Source organism: Pholcus phalangioides, unplaced genomic scaffold, assembly GCF_987345545.1.
Source record: "Pholcus phalangioides strain wild (caught in Gottingen) unplaced genomic scaffold, Ppha-v1.0 ptg000013l_1, whole genome shotgun sequence".
Taxonomy (NCBI): domain Eukaryota; kingdom Metazoa; phylum Arthropoda; class Arachnida; order Araneae; family Pholcidae; genus Pholcus; species Pholcus phalangioides.
Window position 1 is genome coordinate 16,504,232 of NW_028301606.1, and position 20,732 is coordinate 16,524,963.

Genomic DNA, 20,732 nt, shown 5'->3' on the forward strand with positions numbered 1-20,732 from the left:
ACATAAGAAAATAAAAGAAAAAATAACGAAGAAAAAAAATGAATTTTTGAATTCGACTTTTTTGTCTACAAAAGCGAGTAACTCCCGCTATAAGGAGTAATTCTTAGTATAGTTCCGAAATTCTTAGTATAGCCGTGGTTCTTTATTGCAATTTTGGGTTCAAATACGTCGTTCATTCAATTGTCTCATGGCTAGTTTTTTACTAAAGAACGCCCTCTCTCAGAAACTTCAAATGAACAAGACCAATGATCTTCCACTAGAAATGATTCTAGTTCGATATAAATTCCCCGACTTTTACGTGATCAAAATAGAAATGAATAGTTCAGAGGTGTCGAACGTAAATAGCTAGAGCCCGGAAGTTCAGACACTGAAAATGGTCGAAATAGCAGGCAAAAAGGCACTAAAAGTGCCTAAAATAGGCACTAAAAACATTTATAATTTATGGAAGGAAGAAAATGTAACTAAAAAATATGGTGTTAAAAGGGTCCAAAAACTAGCTGAAAAATTGGTTGCACTTAATCCTTCTACTGTTTTAATTATACATAGTTAATAATAACTGCATCATTATATCCAAGTTAAATTGAAATTTAAAGCCCAAAATATGAAACGTTAGTGGACTTTCAGAAATTGGTCAATTTCAGGGCCACCATTAGCAGCCGCGAAGCCCGTAGAGAAAATGATCTATGGAACTCCTTCGGGTTGCGAATAATTCTCGCTAATTTGTTGTATTATTTTAAATAATCGTTATCATTTTTATAGTTGAAACATATAGCTAGTGTCCTTTTTGTTGTAGAAAAACCTTTTTTTTTATATGGTACCACAAATGCGGGACTCCTTCAAGCGTGGGGCCCCGTATTTCTGCATCTGTCACAACCCCAAGGGTGACTGGCCAATTTAATCGTATACTAAATAATTATGTGAAACAAATAGGAGCTATGGTTGTTTACAGAGCATTTGTGATGTACAGATACTGTAAATAATAAAATAAAAAAATGGGACCCCAGAGCCCTGTCTGCTCCAACCCGCTTTGTGTGAGCCATGACGTCAACTGATGACCTCTTAGGACGGTCATCGGCCAGCTATACATATACAATGCAGTCTGATGTCTGAGCGAGATGTGTTATGTGAAGCATGTGGAGAAGCAAATTTCCAATTTTTCTCTGCTTCTGTAATATGGGCTACGTTCATCTGAAACAAAATCATTCACGCCTAACACCATCCGGTTAAAGCAAACTTGGCAACACCAAAATTCCTATCTCTCAGATCACTTATTCGCGTTTAATTGGGCCTGAAATGGGAGGGATTTGCTTTCTGAGGATTAATATCTACTGGGAGTTGGAAAATTTTAAAGAGCAATTCTTTTGTTCTCAATGCTCAAAATATCCAGGTTTGCAGGCTATGGCACCTGAAATTTACTAATAAGCTTAAAACTTTTTAAATAGGCATTTATGGCAGAAAAAGTTCAAAAAAGGCATTTTTACAAAAAAAAAACCTTTGAAAATAGACAAAATAGGCACTTATGTCATTTTACCTGAATTTCCTGGCTTTAGTAATAGCTCTCGCGGAACCCTTGATGGCTATGAGGCTGTTCCGCGAAACTTAAACAAATTCGAGATATACCTCTCATTTAAATACATTATTTTCATATTTATTGTATTCTCGTAAAGTTATATATATCCTTGGCAAGCTAAATATAGATACACTTGTCCCATTAGATGAATCCCGTTTACTTTTTGATGTTTCGGATTGATATGGTTTTAATATCGTCATCAATCAACTAACTCGCATCACCTCTACTTCATCAACTTACTTAGATCTTTGCATAACTAACTCAGTTAACAGTAGTTCTAGTGGACTTTCATATCCATTTAATAATCATTGACTATATTTATTTTCTCTACCATAAAACGCGTGACTAATCCTCCCAGAAACACTGTTTTACGTCGACCAATATTTAACGATAGAAATATCAATAAATTTATCCCCGAATTGAGCAATATGTCAGCTGGAACTCAGTAATTCTACTCAATGACGCTAATGCCTCCTACAACTTGTTCCTGGAAATTTTCCGGAATATTTATAATGCTTGTTCTGCTCCTCAAATTTTGCGACGAAAAATACGCAATTGGCAGCTTTGGATTACCACAGACCTTTTGAGACGTATCAGTACAAAAAATAAACTCTTTGCCAATTTCATTCATATTAAAGCTTCTGAAAATTGGAATAGCTTTAAATCCTACCGTAATTCACTAAATAAACACATTCAAAGACATAAAAAAGACTATTTTCGGAAATATTCACTAGTTCGAATTCCATAAAAACTTGGAAACAAATAAACAAAGTTCTTAGTACGACCTCTGATAAAGTCATTACTGAACGCATTGAAACAAATAACATAAGCTATATAACCCCCTAAAGAAATGTGCATTGTTTTAATAAATATTTTGTCGCATATCCAGCTAATTTTAATGCTCAAATCCAAAGTCAATCTAGTAGCTACTTAATTTCTCTTACTTGTCAATCCTTTACCCTGTTTCTGAATCCAATTACTGTATCAGGTTGAACCAATAATTTCTGCCTTACTATTGACTAGGTGTTGGTGATAGCGATGGTATTACCCATTTCATTACCAAACATGTTAAAAAAATTATCTTCACTAACATATTCACTCATTTTGATTCACATATTCAATTTATCATTAACCACTGGTGTATATCCGGACGCTATGAAAATATCCAGAGTTACACACCAATTCATAAATCCGGAAATTGCCGAAAAGTTGAGAACTATCGTCTAATCTCGATTTTGCCATGCTTTAATATGATCTTTGAGAGAATTTTACATAGACAGTTCGGCTCTTATCTTGACCATTCTAATCTGCTCTCACCATCTCAGTAAGGTTTCCGGAAAAAATATTCCGCAGAAATTGCACTTCTTTATGCTTTAAATTTCTTACAGTCTAATCTCGCCACACATAAACAGAATATGTATTGGCATAATTTTTGACCTCTCTAGGGCATTCGATACTATTTCTCATGACATTCTATCTATTAAACTACATCATTTAGGTATCTGCGGGCTTCCTTTACAACTAATAAAGAATTATCTCACAAATAGATGATATAAGGTCTGAACTTCTTCAATGCTGCCTCGGTGTTCCTCAAAGAAGTTGCTTAGGCCCGCTTTTATTCACTATTTTCATGAATGATATTCAAAAAGGTATTGGCCCTGCCTTAGACTACGAATTCATTCTTTACGCTGATGACACATATCTGCTCATTTTTTGCTTAGACCTCCTCCCTTCCCCTTAATCTTATTACTATAGGGAATGACTCTGCTCAAAAAATTCTAGCTACATTAAACGGCAACAAAACAAAATGTCTACTATTCCGCCAAATTAAAAAAAATTCCCACAGATCTTTCCACTTCCCAAAATTAATAATACCAGGATTGAATATAGTTCATCTGTTAAATTTCTTGAAGGGCATTTCACACCTCACCTCAAATGGAATGAGTACATAAATCAGCTGAGAAACTCTGTCAGCCAGAAAATCGGAATAATCACCAAGATTTCTTGTGATAGAACAATAGATTCAATAGATTTGGCCACCTTTTTCCCTTTTTCGGTCATTTTCTCACATTTGGGGGTACTTGGGGGGTCTGGTCAACCCCTCTCGCTATGCCCTTGACCAAACCATCTCAATTGACCAATCTTTTTCCCGTATAACATACTCGTACTTATCGTACTTACGACCTCCGTACTCACTTAAAACCTTAAAAATATATTGTAAAATGTATTAGAATTTTGTAATGGTATATTTAATAGGTTTTTATACATCATGCTTCAAACACAAATTAAAATGCAGAAAATAGCATTCTTAGTAAACCTATTTAATTTTTTTATTCTTTGCGATTACTTTTACATGAAAACGCAAAATTAAAGTTTACTTAGCTGCGGTTTTACACGTCATATAAACAAAACAAGGCCTGTTTTGGAATCACAACAAAATGGGGCTTTCATAAAAAAAAATCGATATTTTCTTCCAAAATGACATTTTGAACGTAGTTAGATACCTTAATCATGAATCATGAAATAGGGCCTACTGTATAATTTACTGCCAAATCATTCTCATTTGATTATCAATATCTATCAAATCATTATACATATTGAGTCACGCTAATGTGTCTTCGAATCGATCAATGTTAATTTCAATTATTCATTGCAATTCCGCATTCTCTCAATCGTAATATCGGGACATTAGTCCTACATTTCGCAAATTTTTGCAAAACCCCAAAACTTATTCTATGCTTCTTCGATTAACATGGTTATATCTTATGACTTCAATAAGAAAAAATAAAATCAGGAGATTCCCAGTTTTTCTTCTTAAAATCATAGAATCCAGAGATGAAAAAAAATTTCCAGGCAAGGAAATGACCATTTCGACTCACATTTTATTATTTCAAAGACTCCTCATGAATAAATATTTCTCCCTATAAAAACATTTTTCCCAGTTTTATACAAAAAAATTTTTTTGATGCTCCTATGGTTCATTTAAGAGTAAATGAGAATGGAACGGAGAGAGAGAGAGAGAATGAACGTAATACCAAGAAGAGGAAGAGGCAAAAAAAAGCACGACCGCATATGATCTTTTCATGTTAGTCTCTTAATCCCATGTTATTCAGTCGTAAAGATAGAGGAAAGCTTTAGGAAAAGTTGTTCATTATGCGGGAGAGGCTTCCAAGCGCAAAATCGCACCGACAAAGACGACAACGTCTCTCTCTCTCTCTCTCTCATACATCATACATTCACGTATATTCAACGAGAAATATATATATAAAAAAACCATCCAACTACATTATAAAAATGGGTTCCTCTCTTGCACAATAGATTTTGCACAAGGGAACCTTTTCCGAAGTTGAGTGAATCAATGTCTATCGAAATACATAATAATAAAACGTCCGTATAAAAGGTATTGGAAAAAGTTCTCGAAAAAAAAAAACTTTTTTATACAGGGAAAAATCTCCAGAAAAGTTCTCTTCAGGCGGTCCCTTTTTTCTTTCATTATTCGCGAAGGTCCCATTGTTATTTTCTCTGCCACACTGTTCAAGTGGTGATCGAAAACTGAGCAGCTATTGGCTGCCGAACTGCAGCTGCAAGAACGGCTATAGGTTGTGGGGAGCGAAATCCACCATTTTTTGGGCGTGGGGAATATTCAATGACCTCCGTATTCTCATTCTCCCCGGGTGTTTCCATTACTCTCATCCAAAAAGCCCAACCCCATTTTTTTTTTTTATTCTCCCTCCTACCTTAAAGCCACAAATGAGCACCAATAGTACTAGTAGCTTCCAGTCCTGGAAAAGTCCGGGATGACGGAGGGGGATGAGGAAGGGGTTCCCATACAGGGGTACCCTGTGGCTTTTTCGTGAGAGCCAATTTTTTTTTTTTTTTCCTAGTCCTTCTTTCACCACTGAGAGTTCTCTGCGGTTCATTGTTATTAAGAATTCGTGGTCATTTTTTTCCCCACATGCTCTCCTTTTTGTTATTTCCTTGACTGACGCTCCCTGTGCATTTGCTCCTCCCATTTTCACAGACATCATATATTCTGAATTTTATTTTATTTTTTCAGGAACTTTCAAAATGAACATTTCACTTATTGGAAATTGCTCGATGATTATGGAAGAAATCGGTTTCATGTAGATGTCGTTATTATCACAATGAAATGATCAATTTATGTGTGGATTTTGATGAACGAGGATCGTATAGGCTACTTCGTATAGACATGATGTTAATTTTCAGGTATGTTCCTTTTCACATGTTTACCCTTCGAGAAAAAATTAGTTATAATGAAAAAAAATTGAAATATTTTTTGATGAAATGCATATTGTTTTTGTGGAATTAGGTAGTTTATTCTATGGCCGCGGATGCAGAAACAATCATTACAATTTTTTTTTGACAGCTTAACATAAATGTTTTTAAGCCATTACAGGATGTTTATTTGATAATAATTGTTGAATTTTTGTCCCTAAAATGTCAAACCCGCAAAACTGAAGAAGGAAATTACCAAAAAAATGTTCCCGTACCAAAAAAAAATTCTCGTCGGAATAACCAGTGTTCCAAAGAACACATTTTGAGAAATAATTAGAGGCAAGTGTGAATTTGGAACTTTTGTCAAATAATTGATTTATAGCGAATATAATTTCACAGTAGGCTTATACTTCTATCAGAAAAACATTAGTCATGATTTATGTTTTGTATTGCAATATTTTTTTGCTTAAGCACATACCTCCGTCGAGAAAAAACTTTCCTGGATGAAATTTAACTTCAATGCGATTTTCGTCTTTTTATACTGTACATCTACTGAGAAATGACAGTTAAACGCGCTTAGATCAGATTTCAATTATCCTTTTTTTAAATGTAATTCAGTTGATAAATTTTTCAATTTTTCTTCAGACGAGGGCATTCATTTTTTGAAATTTTCATTTTTGATACTCTAAAAATACATTAGAAACATAAATTCCAGCAAACGTTTATTTTTTTAAATTGTCTTTTTTTGTGAAGAAATAGTTCACTTTGATTCAATTTTTTTCAGTGAGATGTGTGTGTGATGCAAGGTATTTTCATGTTCTCATACTTCTTCCAGAATTTTATTGATAAATTTTATGCAATAAATCACACTTTTCTTGGAGGCACTTTCTCCTGGAAGCCATCTTAAAAATCCTCTGAAAGTTCAACTTAAGTGCTGTCCTCTGATAAAAGCTCCAAAAGTTTATATTCACCATATTTCTAACCCATAACTTGCAAGTCAAGGCCTAACTCTGTGGGGTTGAAAAAAAAAATTGTACAGTGATAAAAAAAACAACCACCACATTTGTACATGCATAGTCAGAAAGAGATACAATAATTCCCGTAATCAATTTCTAGAAAAAAATTGTATTTTACTTAATGAAATTTAACGTAGAATTTGTATTTGCATATCAGTGTAAGTAGCGAAAGTTTCTAAATTTGGGATTTTAAAAACGCGCAAGTATAGCGGTGGAAAGTCAGAGATAGGCGCTATTTTGATACGTTCTTTCTTTCAAAAATATTGCGAGTTAATTTTCATATGCTTAAATATACATAGGAGAACATAAAATACAATGGTAATAAAACAATTAATAAGATTATATTGGTCCATATGATGGTTTATTCTTAAGATTAAAGTCCTAGGTTCCGTAATACATTTGATCCAAGGATTTTAATTTTAATGTCTTTTAAAGAAATCGGGAAAAATTAAAGGGGCCATATTCTGAGGGTAGACCCCTTAACTGTACTAATTAGTACGCATATACACACATGGTGTAAAAAATTAAAGTTTATTCTGAGCTGTGTCTGCAGCCGTCACTGCCTACCAGAAAACTATAAAATTTTTCGGAAGTCTTGATGAAGCGATGGGAAATAAAGCAAGAGCAAAAAAAAATAGGTTCCTAAGTAGAAGCTACCACTAGACCAGTGGTTGTCAACTTTTGCCCGCAACGTCAACTCAAGCCTTCATTTTTTTCATTTATTTTTGTAAGTGGAAGGCCCGGTCAAATACACGACTAATGGAAAATGAATGGGGGGAAAATGAAACGGCAGATCAGTCGTGGTCTGTTATGAATGATGTCACGATCCAGTACCGGGTCGCGGCCCGGCGGTTGAGAAACACTGCACTAGACGACATCAAACTGTAGTGCATGCGCTTTTTTTTCTCGAAAAAATGTGAGAAAACTGCTCAAGCTTCATGATTTTTTGGATATCTAAACATCTCTACACAGCAGAAACCTCTATACAAGTGTTTCTCAACCGCCGGGCCCTGACATCATTCATACTGGGCCGCCAGTGACGTCTAGCCCGTTTCCTTTTTTTTCCAATTCATTTTCCTTTATTCGTGCTCTTGACCGGGCCTTCCACTTACAAAAATAAATGAAACCGGGCTGCGAGCTTCCAAAGAATCAAACCCCACTGCTCTATACAATCGATTCGAATGAGAATCGATATTCTCATTCCAAATTACTACTTTGTTCATTTTATACAGAAAGAAAAATTAAATTTTAGAGAAATACATACAGGTCTCTCTCACTCGTCCTACTTTTCCTACATTTTGGTAAAATGTCCTACTTTTTCATACTTTTTCGGTTTTGTCCTACTTTGTAGTTTTCGTTTTACTTTTCCTAATTTTTTACCAAATCCTGTCAACAAAATTGGTGCAATTGATTTTAATTGAGGAGGAAATCATTGATATATTGCCAAATATTACAAATGTTGTAGATTGCAATAATGATTCTGCCAAAGTAGAAATTGTATCGTTTTTAAGGTTATTTAGGGAGTGTATGCGGACCATTTGACTTATTAATTTTTTATTTACTTAGTTTGAGGGTTCAACAAGTAAAATAGTCATTCAAAATTTCTGTCTGGATGGGAAAAAAACAATTTTCTATTTACTGTTTCATGGGTCTTGAACAGTAACTAATATTTAATCACATTCAAAGTTATGGTGCACATTTTGTGTATAGGTGAAACAACAGTTGACATTACAAAGCAGTTTTATACGTAGGCCTATTATAGGTTTGGTGATTCTAATGCTACCCAATAGCACTCAATTTTCTCTTGTATTTTTAAGGCATGAAGAGGCATAAACGATATTTATATTTACAATGTGCTTAGCAAGGAGCTACAAATGAAAGTGCTTCATTTGTCAAAAACGATTAAACTAAAATGGAACATTAAAATGTGAAAAATATTAAAAAGTCCCTTTGGAAAAAAAAAATGGAGAACGCAATATAACCATCCGGTTCACCTTGACTTATTTACATCGGACCTAGTAATTTACACATTTTTCACTGTGTTTTTGAAGTGGTCTCGAAAGAGTGTCATTCTTAAAAAACTCACATACCCTCATAATTTGCTGTGTATTGTCAAAAAGAGTTGACAGTCATACCAAAATAAACAAAGCATTAAAAATACACAACACAAACAAGAACAAATTTTTCTGAATCAAAAAGTGACTTTTTTGTATTTGAAATACGTATATAATGCTTCACTAAAGATTATGACGTTGGGTAAATAAGCATGTACAAATAAAAATACAAATACAACGGCACAACAGGCAAAATGCCCAACGAGGTGGATGAGAAAAAGATGCATATAATAAATATGGATGTCATATATTTCAAAAATACAGCAACCCAATATAAAATGGAATTCACAAACAATATATATACATGATGAAATATTATACAATGCCCATAAGAATACTTATGGTTGTCTTATTCTAAGTATGGACAGTTTTTCGATTTACCCCAACATGTTTATCGCATTTCTTTTTAAACGTGTCAATTGTGTTACAATTTACTACCTCCGGGGGTAAGCTATTCCATTTATTAACAACCCTATTAGAGAAAAATTCCCTGCGACACCATAACCTCGCATTGTCTATCACCAATCGATACTGGTGTCTCCTTGTAAAAGCAGTCGATTGGCGGTGTAGTGATGATTCAGGATCCATCCCGCTGAAAATTTCAAACACTTCGATCATGTCTCCCCGACACCTACGTTCATCTAATGTAAACATATTCAAAAAATGAAGTCTCTCTTCGCCAATAAGGGCACGCGTAGTTCTTCTCTGCACGCCCTTCAACCAAGTCAATGTCCCTCTTTAGGTATGGTCTCCAAAACCTTACAGCATACTGCAGTCTAGGACGAACTAAGCCTCGGAAAAGCGGAAGAATGACTTTAGGAGAACGCGAAGAGACCTTTTTGAAAATGAGACCAAGCATTCTATTCGATTTTCTGACCACCGCTGAACAATGTTCAGAAAACTTAAACCACTCTTCAATGAGAATTCCTAAATCGGTGACCCTAGTTGCATCCGGGATAGTGACACCATTCAACTCGTAAGAGAACCGTGGGTTGTTCGATCCGAAATGAGCGACCATGCACTTGTCAACGCTGAACGTCATGCTCCATTTATTTGCCCATGCTGCAATCCTGTTTAAGTTGGTCTGCATCAACTCCCTATCGCTTTGATTCCCGATTACCCCTATTAGCTTCACGTCATCTGTGAATTTGCTGGTAATCCCATGGATACCCTGATCGAGTTTATCGATAAAAAGTGAAAAATGTGTTTTGCGGTGAAAGTCTTTTACAAACTAGGGCAGTTTTTCTTAATGTGTGCGTCACGGATCTTAGGTGTTCGCCAACCTTTGTCAGGTGTGACGCGGTGAGCTGAAGTTATTGATTGTACGCCTGTTTATGCTTTGAAGTTGTTTTCTTACATGGGTAAATTTCTACCAAGCTGTTGTGGGAGCCGCAAATGAATCATTAATTTCGCAAGGGAGCCGCGGATGGTAAAAGTTTGAGAACCACTGAATTAGGGGGGAATTCCTCTCTAAAAGATATGACTTTCGGTTGTTAGAGGGGGCTTCTAAAATTTCCCTTATCTTTTTATTAAGACATTTTCCTAAAGTTCTATAAAAATGTTATCGGGTATCAATTTTATTTCGATTAATCACGTGAACTTTTGATTGTGATTCCACGTTCCGAGGTGCTGTGAGAAAGAGTGGATCAATATCAAAATGAGTAATCTCTCCACTTTAATGATCAATTCCAGTAATTTTCCATCCGTATTGTTAATTACTCGGGTTTAATGAAATTTTTCACGGTATATCGGAACGTTGTACATAAAACTAATTGAAGTACACCAAATAAGACACCAAATAAGTATCACAACTACATGAATTGTCGATGAATTTCCTTTCACCTCTAAGACATTATAATATGTATATGTATTAGATAAATAACTTTATAAAATTACTCTTCGCATCTCTGTGGGTACTTTTGCGCAACTGGTATTGCAGCAACAGAAAGCAATAAAGCAGTTGACACAGCACGTCAGTTTCTCCAAAACAATTCTCTATCTCTCTGTAACTCCAGGGGCAAAATATATGTTTGTATGAATACATAGATATGGACGAAGGATCATACACGGCACATAATCCTATTGCTGACTCACAAACGTGGTCGGTCGGTCGCCTTCGCCTTATTTGCCCTGTCATCCTCTCCCGATAGTGGCTCACATCGACGAGGATTATTAACCCAAACAATGGAATCCATTTGTTGAGCACACAAACATTGCGGTTCGTCCATGTGGTTTTAGAAGCGTAAGGATGTCCTAGTGATAATAAGCGTAGGAAATTCTCTCTCTATCTTTCTCTCTTTGGAGAGAGAGACCGGGAGAGAGAGAGAGAGAGCCTTTATTGCATTGCTAAAATCATACTCCCGATCGATTCGTCCACAGTCCCGTCAGGACCTTTCATTGTCAATTAGAAATCACGGTGCATATTTATAACATTCATCTCTCTGTCTGCCGGCCTTTCCCTCGTTGTGCTCCACGCGAATAACTTTAGACAATCGCGTTCCGCACGCAGCTCTTGTTTCCACCACATTTGAAGCTTTAGAATAAATTCTGAATCGGTTTCAGATGGTGCTTTTAAGGGTTTCACAAATGAATTAGTTGTACGTATAATCTATAATACTATAGTTCAGCTTCAACAGAGGTATGACATAATGAAGCTGTTTCAGAATCTTTCGTGTATTCCACAATTAAAGCGATGGAGTCAATTAGGCGCGTTAATGATCGCGAACCTAATATATGTCGTGCATGGTACTTACTAGTTTTGAATTGCGTATGACCCGTTTCGCGCATCTACATGTTAATAGCCATGTACGCATTAGTATGAAACATATGCAACAGCAATGAAACTGATGACTGTATATGTACTAGATACAACCTGCCATTTTGAAACTGCTATCATTTGTATCATGGAACCGATGTATTAAAACGTTGTTAAATAATGATTACTTCTCTTATAAACCCTCTATAAATCTGATATATACTTGCAAGAATAATTGTCTGCTCAGAAGTATAAAGACAATGATGTTATTTACATCGATATCCAGTAGGCATTTTACAAAGTAGACAGATTATCACTACTGAGGAAGCTAGCTGGCACTGGTGTTCCTGATAAAATTCGAAGGATAATTCAGGTACTGCTATCAGAAAGGGTTCATCAGGCTCTCGTAGGGAATTTCATATGCAGAGGAGAATGCCAGGTGCCAAGCATTTCATCCAGGGATCGGTTTAGGGCCCCGATCATATTTTGTACATTTATGATATCACTCACGCTGTGTCACCCGTCCCTCTATTGTAATTCGCTGACGACGTGAAGTTATTCTCTAAAATTGGAAAACTATTTAAGAATGGCCTCTTCATCAATACCTACTTCCCGCAGAATATTGTTATATCGATGCATTTTTGCACATGTGGATAAATATATAAATAAAACAGTTTTACTTTTCCATGTTCCTCTCACCTATTTCGATGTACTTCAATTTAAAATTGACAAAATACGTGCAGTGAACGGATCATGTTTGGGCAACTGATATTTCTGCATGACTTCCATATTTATCATACTTATCCAACGTATTTATCATATATATATATTTATTTATTTATTTATTAGGGCTGGGAATCGATTAAAATTTTTAACTAGTTAATCAAAATTTTTTAATCGATTAATCAACGAATTAATCGAATTTTAATTGAATATTTTTGTGAACAAGTAATATTAATAGAATGCTATAAAAATATATTCTACTCATTTCATTCACCTATTTGGTAGAATGGGTAAAAAAATTAAGGCTGCCTACTTTAAGCAATTTAATATGCTGAACATAATTGCCAAAATCTGTAATTTCTTCACTTTGATTTTGTCGTTTTTGAATTTTTGTTTTTATTTTTGGTTATTATTCATTGATTTCAAAATTACTTTCGTGTGTGTGGGTTGCTTCTTTTCCTGGAAACTCCTCTCGAATGGTACTTAGGAGATGAGCTGATACTTCCAAGAATATGGAAAACTATTGTTCATAGTGAAGAGAATAAATTTTGGTCTTCCCATGGTATAAAACTTTTACAGCGACACCTACACTCCCATCAAACTCAATTTGAAACTGAAGCCATCGGTTTTTAACAGGGCTGAGAATCAATTAAAATTTGTAACTGGTTAATCATAAATTTTTAACCGATTAATCGAATACTTTTTTGTGGCCATATAATATTAATAGATGCTATAAAAATATAATGTATGCATTTCACTCACCTATTAGGTAGAGGTAAACATATATAGGAATATGTTAAGAAATTAAGGCCGCCCGATTCAAGCAATTTAATGTATATATATGCTGAACATAATAATTGCCGAAACTTGTAATTTCTTCACTTGGATCTTATCGTTTTTTCTTAAACAGTTATTTTTGTTCATTATGCACAGATTTCGAAACTACTTCCGATTATACCGTTACTTGTTTTTCTAGAAACTCGTCTTAAATGAGCTGATGCTTCCAAGAATACGAAAAACTACTGTTCATAGTGGAGACAATAAATTTTGGTCTTGTCTTCTAAAACTCCAATCACACTCAATTTGAAATTGAAATCAGCAGTTTTCGATGAATCGAATTAAGTCAAAATATCGATTCTAATATTTTTTAATTTAGTCACTTATCCAAAATGTTCTGTATCAAACATGATTTATAAGGCATATCTAATCAGTTTTTTAATTAAATCAAGTTAATTGACAAATTTTTAATAAAAATTTTAATTTAATTAATCGAGTCAATTAATTAAACTAAAATTTTTAACTGCAATTAATAATTCATAAATTAACCAACCCGATTAATCGATTAATCGTACGTACCAGCCCTAGTTTTTATTGAATCTGAATTGATCAAAATATTGATTAAAGTATTTTTAAACATGGTCACTTATCCGAAATGTTCTGTATAGAACATGATTTTTATATCTAATCTTTTTTTTTTCAAAGAAAAATCGAGTTAATTCACAAACTTTTATTAAAAATTTTAATCGAACTGACCCAGTCGATTAACTCAACTATAATTTTCAAATGCGATCGACTAACTGACCCAATTAATCGATTAATCGGACCAGCCCTAATATTTGTATTTCATATTTATCATACTTACCAACTCAATTTGGGAATTATGCATAATCGCCGGTAAAATGATAAATGCAGAGCAATTTATCAAACTTATTGAGACAATTAGTGATTATGCATAATCAAGATTTCATCCCAATTACCGTAACGTATATATCGCTTTATGGAGACAACGGATATATCCGTATTCGAAAAAATATTCACCAGTGAAATGTAGACACTGATATCGGATCAGAATGTCTTTCAATAATATGCGTATAAAAGTTACCATCACATAAATACATTAAAAGTTAATAAACGAAACCATCGATATAGATATGATATATCGATAGAATAAATCCATGAATAAATCAAGGAAGGAATGTCTTCAGAAAATATAAATAAGTGATCAAACATTCCCACGAGAAAGAAAAAATAAAAATAACGAAAAAATGCGCATTTCTTGGCGAAAGAGCAAGAGATATGCGACGTGTTGTTGTTGTTGTAGTAGTAGATGTCTTTCAGTGCTGTACATTTTACGTTTGGGCGCACACATAACCAGCCTTCTACGTATACGTACCATTCTCTTCTTTTTTTCATTTGGGATTCTTACGAGTACTACTTCAAGAACTTTTCGTCGTTTTCCTTTGGGATCTCGTATAATCTCCAGAGAATTGTCCACCCTCCTAAACTCCAACGAATCGCATATCATGGAAGAAGAGGAATATAGCTCACGGGTAAAATGTACACGTATTATACATATAAAAAACAGAGTACATACGCGTATATATATATATATATATATATATATACATACAGAATGTGAGTGTGCGCATCTAAACTTCATATGCCATAGAGTTGGAGAGAGTCTTCTCTTCTATTCTCCCTCTTTTCCATGTTTTTCGACAGGCCCTTTCCGCTCAGCAAACAAAATAAGCTCAAACAAACCTTGGGAAAGTAGTAGCATGAGTGGGATGTTCATTCATTACGACAAGGAGTAATAGATCCAGATGACTCTCCGGACTCTAGAAGTAGCCTACCTATATACTATCATCATCACAGGCTGACATTTTCTATTTTCGGCGTGAGTGGGCTGTATGATACATGTAGAAGTGATAAGGGATAGAAATAAAAAAATAAATAAACATGGGTGGGTTTTATTTTCTCGGCCCATGACATATGAAATAAAGAGACTTTACGGATATTATTACGGGGTGAAGTTGAGAAGAAAATTTTTTTATTTCTACAGGAAACCGATCCCAAACCGCTTGACCGGTTTGCAGTAAACCGGGCAAGCGTACTGACCATTATACCACAGATACATGAACTTTCTTCCCTTAAAAATTCGCACAGCAGCGTGCATAATATCCATAAAGTCTCTTGATTCGTATCATAAGCCTAGAAAAAAAATAATCATCCATCTGCCGCCACCTGTAGGCAAATCACTGAAATTAAAAGAGACCGCAATGTTTATACTCAGCAAGTCACGTTTCTGTACGTAGCCTTTCTTGCTTTCTTTCAATTTTTTTCTTTGCTACTGAAGAAGGAACTTCATACAGTTCCGAAACTCATCTAGTTCTCTTATTACTTTATGTCTACTTAAATTGGTTCCCCTAGTCATGGCCCCCACATTCTGAAGCAGGGCCCCTAGACTGGGATCTTTTACGGGTCCCCCGACCAGACTTTCACGGGGCCCCCTTTATGATGAATTTATAGCGTGAAAAACCAAAAAGTGATTAAAATCCTCCCGGGCCCCAGGGCTTGAGCCTTGTCAGCCCACCCCTTGTGAGGGCCATGCCCCTAGTATATTATCTCACCCAAATGGTAATGTTCTCTACTGTACGTGTTTTAACTCTTTCAGAACGGAGCATTCATTTTTTTTAATATTTTCAAAATGGTTTTTGATAATCAAAAGTGCATTAAAAACGTAAATGTCAGAAAGTCTTTATTATTATTATTATTATTTTTCGAACTTTTCATTTGTTGTTGTTGTTGTTTTTTTCTTTTTGCGAAGAAATAATTAATTTATTTCAAAATTTTTATTTTTTCGGCAGGATGATACAGGGTATATTCGTCTTCACATAAATTTTTTTTTTTCAGAATTTTATTGATAAATTTTACGTTACACTTTTCCCGAAGGCAATTTCTTCTGGGAACCATCTGTACATTACAATATTTCTGATATTGAAAACTTTACAATCCATTAAGTTTTGGCTTAACTCCCTGAGGTCAGAAGAAATGCTTCTACTGAGAAAAAGCAACCCATGCATTTTTGTAGCAACAGGATTTGAAAAGGGTCAAGGGAGGCAAGGTTTTGTCTCTAAATGTGGTATAATGGTCAGTTCTCTTGCCCGGTTTGCAGGGGGTTCTGGGTTTGATTCCCAGTGGAGATAGCGAACTTATATTCCCAAGTTCGGCTTGTGGCATAATATCCATAAAGTCTCTTGATTTGATGTGAAAAATCTCGTGCATTTATTGTTCAATGTACAGCCATTGCGTTGTTCATCGGAATGTTAATTTAAACGTGAATACGTCACTTAAACCTCGTTAAACAATGTATGGTTATCATTGCCTTGCATTGGCGTACGCAAGAGGGGGGTTTGGGGTTCAAAACCTCCCTTGAGCCAAGATTATAGTGTTATTTTGCTGGAAAAAACGTAAACCCCTCCTAATAGGGGTCCTAAAGAGGAATATTCTGTGTTATAATAATTTAGATGAAAGAAATCGGGAGGAGGAGGGGGCGACGGCAAATAACCAGTTTTTCTGAAATTCAGGTGAGGTCAATCGACTAATCCCTTTTCTGAAAAACAATTCAGCATGAGGGCAATCGACCTATACCAAGTCTGTTGACTCACATCACGAGAATTCAGTCCCGTTAACGACAGCGTTCGAGTGGTGCAGAGATGATCGTATTCCACCATGAAAGTTGGCTTCAGGGTCCACGGATTCGATTTGTGGGAAGAAAATTGAAAATAAATTCTTTACATACCAAACCTGGGGCGACTATAGATATAGATATCGCCTTCATTTCTCACTTAACTCCATCAGTAGGAAATTGCCGTACGGCGATATGACCGCAGTTGGTGCGCGGTAGAGTGATCTCGTTAACGGCACAGCACTGGCCGGCTGAAGTGGTTTTCAGCGGTTTTCTACTCGTAACTCCGAGGTGTGAATGCAAGCCGGTCTCCCGTTTGAAAAAAGACCGACCGTTTGAGAGCAGGCAGATCTCGAACATGATATTAAGATAACATGGAAATTCAGGAATTTGCCACTTTCACTTTAGAATATCTAAGACAGATGGCAGTGCTAGCAGAAAAACGAATCGAACACATTTCTAACATTATAAATTTCGTCAGGGTCATGCATATTATACCCCCCCCCCCCCCCCAACGCGTTCCTGCATGTACCACAATTCGTAACAAACTCCCCAGAGGAATGTTTACTAGGGACATGTACGGTTAAGTAGTGTTATCTTGCACGGTTTTGTTTGTTAAGATCTATCCGTAAACTTTCACTTGCTGCGCGTACACATCTTAAGATATGAGCGTTTAAAATATTTTTGCCACATTTCGCTAAATTTTTGTAAATGCAAACGATCCGGTTGGGATTCAGAGGAAAATAACATGTTTTTTGCATGTTCCACGGTCATAATAAAATAGCAGAGTATGACAATATTCTCTGAAATAAAAGAAAAAAATAAGAATAAATAAAAGAATAAATAAAATTTATGAGATTTGAATTTTTTGAAAATCTTTTGAATTTGCTGCATTTTAGTTGCACTAAAATATATTTTCTCTTTTGTTTCATTTTTACATTAGATTTCCTCAGTTTCGGATGACGAGATTTGTATCGATGATAATGTGAAGCTTTCTACTTGATTTGCGGAAGAGATTTTCAAGAAAAATTCTTCGATCATCATCATCGTACTTACTTGCCTAACCCGTGAAAATAATCATGGCAGCATCCACACCAACGCCAAAAGCCGACGAGAAAACCGCAAACGGCAACACCGTCACTGCGATGGAACCGAACACGAACAGCAGCAAAACAGAAATCAGCAAAAAAGAACACACCCCGAAAAATTCTCTGGCATTCTCGATCGCTAAGATTATGGAACCAGGACCAAAGAAAACTGTGAACAACAGCAGCAGCAATCTCCCGAATCACCAGCATGTTCTAGACGTCATGTTCAACGATTTCAGAAAACGCATGAGCGTCGCTTCTCTGATCAATCCTCTAGCGGCTGATCCGCTGAACAGCATTTTCATGGCGGCGAACCCCACTGATCCGAAAATGTCAATCATGAGCGAATCAAGAACGAATCAATCCTCCCCGGTGTCACCAGAATTCCTGAACAAATTCACAAACTCTTCGATCGATGCCATGTACGAAGCGGCTCTAAAAAGACTTGTGCAGTCGTCCGGTGTGCATGATCTAAGCAGGTACGAGTTCAATAACACTTTCGGCAACCCTACTTCTCGATTTCTCCACCAAAGATCCCAAGAACTGCTAAGGCACTGCGGTCTCATGTACACTTTCCCTCAATCGTATATCAACAACGCGTTTCTCTCGCCCAGTTCCAGGAACGAAACGAATGTCCTCAATCACGAAGAGCGATGGTCTGAACTGAGCGGAAACGGTGCCACGCGAGGCCCAAGGATATCTAGTTGTTCGATACCGATCCACAAAGTAGTGAGGCCTCAACCAGTCATGGCATCATCGTCATCTTCGTCTCCGAGAGAATCGTCTCAGATAGATGTCGATTCGGCGTCGAGGAACGACGGACATCGTTCTACTGCACAAAGAATCTCGGCGGATTTTCTGACGGCGAGTGGCAAAAGCGATATCGGTAGCGACTCGTCCTCACTCGACCAACGCCAGAAGCGGACGCCAAACTCGAACAACAACAACAACGCCAAACAAAAGACTTTCACGTGTCCGGAATGCGGGAAAATCTTCAACGCTCATTACAATCTGACGAGGCATATGCCTGTCCACACCGGTGCCAGACCGTTCGTTTGCAAGGTATGCGGCAAAGGATTCCGCCAGGCTAGCACTCTCTGCAGGCACAAGATCATCCACACAGCGGAGAAACCGCACAAATGCCACACTTGCGGCAAGGCTTTCAACAGGAGCTCCACGCTAAACACTCACATCCGTATCCACGCCGGGTACAAACCTTGGGTCTGCGAATATTGCGGGAAGGGTTTCCACCAGAAAGGGAATTACAAGAACCACAAGCTGACCCACAGCGGAGAGAAAGCTTACAAATGCTCCGTCTGCAACAAGGCTTTCCATCAGGTATACAACTTGACTTTCCACATGCATACTCACAACGACAAGAAACCGTACACGTGTAAGGTTTGCGGCAAGGGTTTCTGCAGGAATTTCGACCTGAAGAAACACATGAGGAAACTACACGACAGTAACATGGGCGGCAGCGGCAGCTCCTTGTCGCACTCGCACCAGAACTCACCGGGCAGCGCAGCAGTGACCGTCAGTCTGATAAACCCTTTCTTCGTTGGACCGAGCACCAGTGGTTACATGGAACCAACGGCGAGAATTTTGTTATAATTTTCCCATCAGAATAGAAACTGCTTCCTATAGGCGCGAATTAATAAATAAAATATCGCGAATATTGGTAGAGAGTCTCATTTTTCGGCAAAATGTCCTGCTCTATTCCAGGAAAGTTGTTATATCGTATATTATAAATTCGTCTCATTTTATTTCGGAAATAATCAAAATGCATTTTCCCGGCGCGTGGTTGTAAATATGTACGTATGGGTATGAGTGTATGAGGAGCGAGTGAGTGAATATCTCGTTTCTCTGTCTTATTCTTCATTGAATTAGTCAAACTTCAAGTGTAATTAATAGCAATATCATGTACATAGAATTCAATAAAATCTTCTGATCCAACGAATACATTGAGTCGACTCTATTCTCTGTCAACTCAAACGAAATTCCATTTTTTTCCCTCATGAATACAATTAAACCAAGCATCTTCAACCCTTTATTCGCGAGCACCATGGTGCTCCCCTGAAATATTCAGAGTGCGCAATGTTCGTGTTCGATATCATGCTCGCGAGCACTTGATCAACGTTCAAGATAAACACCCTTGTACAAATTGCATTCAAGGATTGAAATCATCCTTATTTCATGCATTCGTACGTCAAACTTACCGTTAGGGTTCATCTTGCTTGTTGTAAAGGTTGCTCTCATGGGCGGAGATACGGAGGGGGGGGGGGCTTAAGGGGGCATTGCCCCCCCCCTCCAGCCTCAAAGGTGGAGTCGACTGATCTAATGTATATATGTACATGTGAATTGACATCATCATCATCGTGCCCCCCCCCCAGACTTACAAGTCTATCTCCGCCTATGGTTGCTCTTCTCTTGATGATAGGAGGGCAGTGCTTGCAACTGGGAAAAGTTTGAAGCGCTCACAATTAAACGATACATTTCGTAATTTATATTCAAAATTTATTGAAAAAAGCTGATTGGTTCGATTTGTCACCCTCCAACCAGATTCATTGTAAAGTAGGCTATAATTAAACATTAAGGTGCCCCAAAATGTGCTTTAAAAAAATAAAAAATAATAATTAAAAAAATTATTAAAAAGGGTCGATATCTTTACTAGACCAATTTGAGTTTGGTACCCCAAAGGGGGGGGGTAAAGTATGCCCCCCTTACGCATACCCCAACTCTTAGCTTGGAAAAAGAAAAGAACC

At 36.6% G+C, this 20,732-nt stretch overlaps 1 protein-coding gene across 1 annotated transcript in view; it reads left to right on the forward strand.

Moving 5' to 3' along the window:
- Window positions 1-19,925, forward strand: part of LOC149078671 (uncharacterized) — a 47,890-nt gene extending 27,965 nt beyond the window's left edge. The window contains exons 2-3 of the mRNA XM_089240504.1: window positions 5,628-5,797; window positions 17,826-19,925. Of these exons, the coding sequence (XP_089096630.1) occupies window positions 17,962-19,581 (1,620 nt within the window). The 5' untranslated portion in view covers window positions 5,628-5,797; window positions 17,826-17,961 and the 3' untranslated portion in view covers window positions 19,582-19,925. The remainder of the gene's footprint in view (window positions 1-5,627; window positions 5,798-17,825) is intronic.
- The last annotated feature ends 807 nt before the right edge of the window (window positions 19,926-20,732 follow it).